This window comes from Bidens hawaiensis, unplaced genomic scaffold (assembly GCF_021521415.1).
Source record: "Bidens hawaiensis isolate Kalapana, Puna unplaced genomic scaffold, B.hawaiensis_p1.1 tig00000001_1, whole genome shotgun sequence".
In the NCBI taxonomy this organism is placed as follows: Eukaryota; Viridiplantae; Streptophyta; class Magnoliopsida; order Asterales; family Asteraceae; genus Bidens; species Bidens hawaiensis.
In genome coordinates, this window is record NW_027491014.1 from 2177318 (window position 1) to 2187453 (window position 10136).

At 35.2% G+C, this 10136-nt stretch overlaps 1 protein-coding gene across 1 annotated transcript in view; it reads right to left on the bottom strand.

Moving 5' to 3' along the window:
- LOC143569743 (GDSL esterase/lipase At5g42170-like) overlaps nucleotides 1-6894 on the bottom strand; it is an 85037-nt gene extending 78143 nt beyond the window's left edge. The window contains exons 1-2 of the mRNA XM_077055804.1: nucleotides 6635-6894; nucleotides 6422-6552 (exon numbers count right to left, since the gene is read on the bottom strand). Coding sequence (XP_076911919.1) covers nucleotides 6422-6552; nucleotides 6635-6815 — 312 coding nt within the window. The 5' untranslated portion in view covers nucleotides 6816-6894. The remainder of the gene's footprint in view (nucleotides 1-6421; nucleotides 6553-6634) is intronic.
- Between the last annotated feature and the right edge of the window lie 3242 nt (nucleotides 6895-10136).

A 10136-nucleotide genomic window follows, 5' to 3' on the forward strand; every position in this document is an offset into this window, starting at 1 on the left:
GTGGTTGACTGATAATTTAATTAAAGTTGTGAGATTTGAGCTCGGTTTAGACGCCCCGATTGGCCGCGGGTCCGGTTTCCGTCTTTGACGTACCGGAAACTGTTAAATCGGACAAAAATTACTCAAATCATCCGAATTATTTTCGGATGATTTATTTTTACTTGTTTAACTCATTTATATGAAAATAGTTCATTTTTAGGGTTTTTATACACCAGTCAGCTCGCTTAAGCGAACTTCACCGGTTTACGCGTTTTAACTTTAAAAGTTTGATAATTAGCACAAATAATTACCCGTTTAATCTCGGATCTTGAAATTTTGCACAAACCACTTTTTGACAGTGGGGAATTTTATAAAAATACTTTCAGAATTAATTTTTATATTTAAAATTTATTTATCTATTTTTAAACACCATTTAAACACTAAATATGTCGTAAATGCCAAACGATCTTAGAAAAATCCCAAATTTCTCCTGGATGTCCCCTGCCATCCACATAGTCCCCTGTAATTTTTCAAGAACCAAAATCTTCTTTTACATGCCATTTTCACTAAAAGCGAGCTAGAAAACCCTAGAACTCGTTTAACCGAAAAGCCTACTTAGACTTCTCCAACTGACCTCAAATTTTGTGTGTGACTTATACATGATATAAAGCTTATCTGAAATTTTCCAGAATTGTTCATGATATTTAACTATTTTTCACCATTTTTGGCCAAAACCGAGCATTAAATTCACCAAATATTCATCCTTTATCCAAAAATTACCAAAAATTCACAGAACTCATATTTTCATGTGTAGATCATCCATGTAAAATTTCATGACCTAAATCTACACGTATCACAATCTGTTTAAATATCCCAAAACCGAACATAACCGAATATACCTTTCGTTTTCCGCCACTACAAGTTACAAACTCGTCTTTCTGCCTTATTTACCACTAAACACAGAACATACAAACAACATACCACAATACCAAGTAAGTTACACTAACGATCAAGCCATTTCTTTCATGGTTTCGGTTATGATTCCAAAAACAAAGATTTAACCGTAAAAATTCGTTTTTGATTCGTTTAACTCCTTTCTTGGACCAAGATCCCTTGTATAACCCGTATACATCACTTGATCATGGAAGAATCGGTTTTCATCTTTGAAACCTCATTTTCTTGCAAATAAACTCAAGAAACGAAGATGAACACGTGAATAACTCGATTCTTTACCTTGTTTTCTTGCTACAAACTCTCGGTTTTGGATCATGATCTTGAGAGAGTTGAAGATTGTTGGAGTGTTTGATGAGAAAAAAGAAAACGAAGTGGGTTTGTGGGGGTGGTGGTCCGATCGGCCTCTTGGAGGGGTGGGGTGGGACCCACCTCTTCATTTCTAGCCACATGTTTGGATTCTTGAAATCCGGATAATGTTTTGGATAATCTGGTTCAGTTCGTTTTTCGGTTAAATGTCTAATTCGGCTTAAAACGAGGCTAAAACGGTCGTTTTTCGGCTTAAAAATGAAATTTATATAAAACCGATTTAAAAACTTTAAAAACTTAAACAATGACATTTATTAACTTAAAACATCATATTATTAATTATTGCGCATCTTTTTCGGCTGGATCGATCGTCTCTTGCTCGGTTTGGTATTAAAGGTTTCGTTTAACGTACCGACGTACATTAAATCGAAATTCTTTTTCTGTGCCGTATTTTACTTATCCCGAAGCATTAATGCTTCGTAAAATCACTACATATCATATATCTCGTCTATAATTGAACCCTAGATTCGTTCGGGTTTCAATAACTATCGATCGACTGATCGCATATTCAATACGATGAATTATATATTCACGTACAATCCATACAGTGAACCCTGTATTCTCGTATAATTACTATGGTAATTCATGTACCCGACATTAAATATAACGTAACGATTGTCTACCGGTTAGAGTATACCTGGTTTCGTCGGAATCGTTACAATAAACTTCCTATGGAAGAAGCTTAGTTAACTAACAAAGAAAAATACCAATGCCTGGTGGGTAAGCCCATATACCTATCACATATTCTTCCTCATATCGCATATGCAGCAGGAGTGGTTAGCAAATTTATGCACTGACCTCAAGTATCCCACATGGAGGCAGGGATTATCTAATACCTTAAAGGAACAGTGGGTCATGAAGTTCTCTTTTAACAAAACAAACACTTGAAGTTTCATCTATATACTGATGCAGAATAGGCTGGAGAGTGGAGATAAAGATGACGGAAGATCAACATCAGGATATTTCACTCTAGTTGGTAGAAATGCTTTTACATGGAAAATAAAAAAAAAATAAAAAAAGGAAAAGGCAGTAGCGTATTCTAGTGTCGAAGCCGAATTTCAAGGAATTGCACGAGGCATGACGTAAGTTCTGTGGATACGGAAACTATTGACAGAAATCGGTTTTCCCCAAACCGAAGCCAACAAGATCATGCGTGAAAAAGTTGCTGTACAAATATCATAAAACCATGTTCAACACCATCGTACAAAACATGACAGAAATCGGTTTTCCCCAAACCGAAGCCAAAAAGATCATGCGTGAAAAAGTTGCTGTACAAATATCATAAAACCATGTTCAACACCACCGTACAAAACATGTGGAACTTGATAGAAACTTCATTGAAGAGAATCTTGAAACCAAGATCATAAAGCAACCTTTCATTCGATCAGAGGCCAATTAGCAGATATATTAGTGATGGCTGTCAACGGGAATATATTTAACAATTGTCTTGACTAGTTGAGTTTCGGAAATCCGACCACTCAATTTAAGGGAGGAGTTAAAAAATAAAATAAAAATAACAAAACATATTCAAGGATTAGCATTGTTTCCATTCTTAGAAGATTACAACTGCAATGCCTGCAAGGAGGAGACACTTGCATTACAACAATCAAGCAGTCATCTTTTTATTATAATTCTATTTCCATGTACGAGCAAAAGACTACTCCTATTTATCTTGTTTATCTTCTGTACAATAATAATACAATCAGTTGAACCAACTCTGTGTTCCATTAGAAATCAAAGTGCATAATCAAATTTTAGAGGGACAAGAAAAAAGGTCATGCCGGTGAAGATTAGGTACAGAAAGTAGCGCCTCCACATCCCTTATGCACAAATGCCACACATTAATAAGAAAGGTGGTTTATAAAGTTGGATATCAACCAAAATCTGAAGCATCAGTCTCTTCAAGTTATGTAAACTCTATATCTAATATAATGTCTAATGATTCTATGTGTTCACATGTTGATGTTTGTGCAGAAAGCCAGAAAGTTTAGTGACGTGAGCGAAAATGTTTTAACAATGCTTCTGACAATGTTTATGGTTGTGACCATATATTTGTTGATTAAAGAAATAGAAATTGGAATCCCTGTAAAGGTTATCATATGGGTTACATTATAATTTATTTATTAATTCAAGATTTGTAATTATTTATTATTTTCACATAATTGTACACTAAGACTATGCGTAATATGGCTATAAAAAAGGCGATGGGGGCGGCAATTTTGGGGAACCCCCCCCCCCCTCCGGCGATAAGTTGGGGAGAGGGGGGGGGGGAGATGTTATTTGTCGCATTGTTTTGGTTTTATATATGCGGCTACAACATCATAAACACAAACTTACTCTTCGTTGACTGGGCGCTATATAACACAAGTTGTCCTATTTTGTAGCATCTCCACTACAAATAGCCTAATAAATAAATTTACATACTTACACGTGTATTAATAAAATTTTTTATTGCGTTTAATTAAACGAAAACTCACTTATACACTTTGTAAGACCATGTTCGTGCCTCTTTAATCCAAATCAAACTGATGCTGAAAGATAGGTGGATACTACAATCTTATATTCCACACTGGCGAACATGTTCATATATTTAAGGCAAATTATCCATCACATTTTGGAGAACATGGTCAACAATGATATTATTCCCTTTGTCTGTTGGGTGAATACTGTCCCAGAACAAGTATTTGGTGTCATCCAGGCATATTGTGCTGACTTGGTTACATAGAATAGCAACCTCTACCATTCCGGTTCCACAACATCCTCTGTCTACAACCTCCAAGCCTGAAATAAGAGAATGAGAAAAAATCAGTAAGAAATATGAATGGACCTAACTTTGTTGAAGATTAATGTGCTTCATGCAAAGGAACCAAAACAATGTAAAAAAAGAGAAGGGAAAAGAAAAGATTACTCACGAGGTGGGTCAACTTGAACACAACCCACTAAAAAGTAGGTTTAATTAAGAGATTAAAGTGCAAAAATTTTAAGTTAAATCATCCTATTTTTTTACGTATAACTATAAACTTTTATAATGAAATTAGTTTCCCTTTTGATCTATTTTATATATTCTTCCCTAGTTACAAGTTTATTTAATTCGTTCTACATGTCAATTCATCATATTCCCACGTGATTATTCTAATAACGAACTAAATATAAAAACCCAGGTTGGTTAATTAAGAGTGAGATAAACCAATTAAAATAATACAAATTTCAAAAAGGGGTTTAATATATTGGTAAATAAACATAAAATAGGTCGATCCGAACACAACATTAAGTGAGTCGACTTGAACATTAGAGTTGAAAAGTTTATCTGTCAACCCACCAACCTAAAACCCATCAGCCCGCCATCCTGACATGATTTATACCCCTAGTCACTCAGCGTTTGTTAAATTGGTTTATCTCACACCCGTATTTTCAATCATGAACTTATCGCGTAAGACATTTCCGACTGATTTAAAACTAAAAATGCAACTCACTTACTTTAGAAAATGAAAATTTTTAGAAACAGCAACACTAGTTAAAAGCATCAGGTGTTGAACTATATAATCCTTAATACATGTAGCTCATAGAGACATACCATATTGGAGAGAGTGTTCCATAATATCTTGCAAAACCTTGAAGTAATCAACAATGATAAACCTTGACTCAGGCAGGCTGCTACCAAGAAATTGGATCCGATCATCCAGCATTCTGTTGAAGGTTTGTGCATTGTCATTGAACTCATCATCACATTTTCTAAGCATCCCTCCTGTCATTGTTCTTTCTAACGGAAAACACCCGATAAAGGGCGTGTTGAAGAAAACTATCTTTCTTGCTCCCAACTTGTAAATTTCCTTTATTTTGGAATAAGTGCAAGTAAACTTTATTCAGGATATACTACTACAAACTGGTAATATGCCCATTAAAGCATAAACCGATTGGTCCCTCCCTACGCGCTAGACCCGAAATTTTGTAACTTCCATTTATTTATTTTTTTTTTATTTTTTTTTTTTGTAAAAAGACGTCAATGATCTTCAATTTTTTTAATTCAAATGTTTATTTGTACACGTAATTTTGATCATAGGTTGTCATTTTCCGATAACAGTGTATTGCAAAACCGGCAAAGAATAGTTTCTATTTATAAAAGCTACATAATGGTAGTAGGCGAATAATTTATTTTCATTTATACCTTTTCGGGTTTTTTTTGTTTTTTTCTTTGGGTTTGAGCCAGAAAGCTCACATGTTTGTTATGATTGAGAATAAAGTAATTAATGCTAAAACCAAGCACTAAGTGTTAATCCTACCATTAGGGAACCAATCCCTAAGGGTTAAGGGTACCATTAGGGATTCATGGTCAAAGAAATATTCCGGTTGTTGTGACAAAATAATTATAGAGAGAAACCACATCAGTTAAATTACGCGAAAGTGAAAGTTCCGCCTTATATTGCATTGGATACGGTCTTTCATGTTAAAGGGTTAAATGAGATTGAAAAAGATGAAGGTCAACACACCAACGCAAATTATATATAGCCTAAGGTCCACTTCAGTAAAACTCGGTTGTGAACCTGAAACCTGCAGCTTATAGCCCAAATTTTCATTTACCAATCTACCTACGCCAGTTCAGCTAAAGGTTATTGTAAAAAAAAAAGAACTATTGTTGAAAGATGTAATTGTTTGTCAAAACATTCATTCTTGTGTTAGTTATAAAAATTTTTATATTGATGTTAGCACCAAGGGAAACTAGTGTCACGATCTGATCTGACATGCATAAAGTTTTATATCCAACACAAATTTTTTTAACTATTATAGATGAGAGAACACTTGCGCAGAGGGGTTACCTGTATAAATTCTGTTGCCTTTTTTACTAACAAATCTGCATATGCTGCTGGGCTGTATTGAATTCTTTGTATTGGAACAGCAGTGTAACTTAGAGCCCAATCGTTGGAGCTGCATGCTACTAAATACAGACTTTTGCTTATTATGTTATTAGCTTCTTCTTCTCCAAGAACCCTTTTCAGCTTTACTATGTATTCTTTGAACATATTTATTTGATCCGGTAATGAGAAAACATTCTAATTCATACACTCAGTAGAAGTTAATAAGAATGGTTAAAAAAAGATGTCTGCAAACAAAATTTCATGCATACCAATAGTTTCGCTGTATATGGATCAAAACCAGAACCACCAGAAGCAAATGATACACCAGTAACCATGTCTTCATCTTGTAGCGAAGGGTCCAAATATGCCGGAAGATAGTCCTTCACTCCTAATTTCTCAACTTCAAGTTGATATCAAATAATGTCAGAATTTCCTAGTTTTAGTGATTTAAAAGTATAATTTCGATAGTTCAAATTATTTACCAAAATAGTCGCCGAGAGTCTTCCTATTGGTGAATCTTCCTGTTGGTTTCCCACCCATGAAGTCCTTTCCATATGGAGGGAAATCAGCCCTGATAATTGAGGCTCGGATGTTATTGTTCCCCGAATCCATGAAGGAGTCTCCAAACGCGATGACGGATTGTATTGAGCTCTTTTTGGGCATATTTGCAGTTGCCTCACTGCAACATAAATATATAGATGCATATACACAAATGAGAATGAGTTTAAAAACCGAAGGTAGCATTGTACTAAAAATCAGTTTAAAGTAGAACAAGGGTAGTAAGAGTTCTAAGTGCTTATATATAGTTTAATTCTAGGTCGGCTAGTATCTTATGTGGATCTTGTCACTACAATTTTAAGACTTATAGTACCCACATGTAGGCATGGCAAATCAGCTTTTCATTTATTTTTATATCCAGCTCATTTTACTCTAAAGCTACCAATCATTTCCATATCTAACCTAATCACTTCCACTTCATTGCTATTTTTTATTTAATCAAATAATTAATTGAATTAGCAAGTGTTGGAAAATTTGTTACGTGTGCATTAGTAGGTTGTTATGACACAACAAATGCACACTAATAGACATTGATGAATGAGATATCGATGTGTGATTGTGTGTATATGAAAGAAAATACTATAGTGGTGTATCCCACATTGGTGGGATGGAGAACTTGTGTCTTGTTTTTCCTCTATAAATAGAGAGGTAAACTAAGTTACAATACACACCAAACCTTACACACAACACAAGCATTGTTGCAAGGTTTTTCCAACTTCTTTTTCTTCTACATTTCTGGTATCTTTTATTCGAACCTTTTTCAGGTTTACGGTTAACTTCGGTAGTACTACTGCTCCGGCTGTTGTACCCTGGGAAACAACGAGTTCTCTTGGGAGACTCGAAATATTGTTTTAAGGGCCCCGTGTTCAACACGATCCTCAGCCAACCTATTGTATTTGGTTTATTTCTTTGATTCTGTATTGTATTTCAGATTCTTGTATTGTATTGTATGAGTAATAAAACTGTTTGTTAATTTTCTGTTTATTTACTAAATTCACGAATTCAGTTCCTACAGCAAGTTACTAAATAATTTGTTAATTAAATAAATAAGTAATTAAGTAACTATGGTGGAACGTAATATCGTGTTTTCATCATTCTGCTAGATCTTTGTCTTATCCCAACTAAATTAGTAAAATCTCAAGGGATTTAAACTCGGATGGCGTTGTGTTGAGCAAGCTTTTAGAACAGATGTTAAAAATGGGGAAAGCACTTGGTTTTGGTTGGATATTTTGGTAGACGACTACCCGTTGTGTGAACAGTCCCCGAATCTGTTTTTAATTGAAAATTCGAAATGGTGTGTGGTAGCTGATCGTCTATACATGATTGATGGGTAATATGTGGAAGATGGGATTGGCTAAGAGATCCTACAAGTGTGACATATTTGGAGGAATATAGAGGTTCATTATCTATTTGTCAACATGTGAGAATTAGACCCGGAAAGGACAAGAGCATTACGTGTGGTAGGGGAGTTTCTTTGGATCAGGTGAAAAAAGAGAATGGATGGTTCACCTGCGTAGCTTGATTGAAAGGGTTAAAGCTCTTGACTTTCTTTGGATCAGGAATAGGTCCAAAAGTAGAGGCTTGTTTTGGAAGGATTGGAGTAGATTTCGATTGTAAATTGGTGTATTGTTGTATATGTTGTTTTTGTTATGGTGGATGTATTAAGTGGTTTAGCACCTTGCTAATTTGTTAATATAAGTTTTTGTTGGTCGTTCAAATAAAAATTAAGTAAAAAAATAGTTAAATAATTATATATCAGCTAATGTCTCGTGTTCCATGTCGTATATAACGTCCCATGAGAAGATGGTCATGGTACGTAGAGGGTTTCAAAAGTGTCCGAATCCGTATCCGAATTATCCGTTATTCCGTATCTAAACTATCCGAAATTTCGGATATCCGAAAATTCGGATTAGGATAACATTTTTGAGGTTCTAAACTATCCGGAATATAATTTTAATATTTTTTTATTTTATTATATATATTTTTAGATGTAATCTAACCCTAATTTTAAAATTCAAAACAAACATAAGCTGCATTCTTCTGACCGCTCCATCTTTACTCTCTCTATCTTGCTCTCTCACTCCCATCCATCTGCACCACATTCACAACTCCAGTTACCACCTCCGTCCTTGTACAATGCTTAAGGCTCTTGGCTGGGTAGCAGGAGCAACTTTTAATTTATTATGAGCCCAAACGATGGATTCAATAAGTTCTTGCCGATAACCACGCCCACTGAATAAAAACATTAAACAAAAAGCCCACACAAAATGAGCACCTAGGAAATATAGGCAATATGCGGATAAGAAATCGCGAAGCCACTCATTAATAGTAATAGAACTCTGCGCAAAGTTCCTCTCATGATATGAGTTACTACTCCTTGATCGTTTATATTGACCCAAACATGTGACTGCATTTTCCAACTGAAATGAAATATGACCACTGAAATTGAATTGTACATCCAGAATAGTCCTAAGAAGACATGGTCCCAAGCTGATACTTGACATGACCCCCCCCCCTTCCAGGCGAATAAATTCGCGTACCATCGGGATATCTTCTATATGTTTTCTTTTAAATACTTTGGCAATCGCGTTTTTTAAATACACCACGTCTTCTTGTCGTAAATATTATAACATCTCAAGATGAGATTATAGTGGTAACATAATACCATACACTTTTCTCTGTATCAAATCGCTTCATCGTCCGAAGGAGATCTTCTAATCATCTTCTTTTCATATTTGATTTCAGCTTCATGTTGAGTTAGCCAATCCATGCTAACTATTACGTCAAAACTTCTTTACTTTACTGGTCGTAGGTCAATAAGGAAAGGTTAATCGTTCAGAATAATAGGAAAATTCCGAACAATTTAGTTAACCATTAGGGGTTTACCGTTAGCAATTCTACAGTATAGGGTCCTATAGTTTCACTAATAGGTATCTTTCCAAATGATAGGAGGTTAATAGGAACTAACTTCTATCGACGACCGTAAAAATATCACCTAAGTCTATTGATTTAAAACTACAATGTACTTAATACCACCTTTGGATCATGACGGGCTTTATTCGAATTACTCACAAAAGCACGGCTCCTTGCTTGATCCGAGGTTGATGCTTGTCTTGAGGTTCGTCTTCCAATGATAACTCAGTTCAACTTTGGGCAATTCCTCTTGAAATGTGCTGTACTGCCACATTCATAGCAAGTACAACTGTTTGGCATAATTTGATTTCTTTGGATGGATTGTTATTGAAGTTGTTGGGTTCGGAGTGGTTGTACACGAATGGGTTGGGGTTGTCGGTTCACCTGGCTTCAATTGGTTCGACAATTGGGCATTACGTCCATCTTTACCACACCTGTGGCCTACTATCACTCGACATTCTTCTTCCTACCGATAACCATATTTTCCACATTTAGGGAAGGACCCTTCATGCG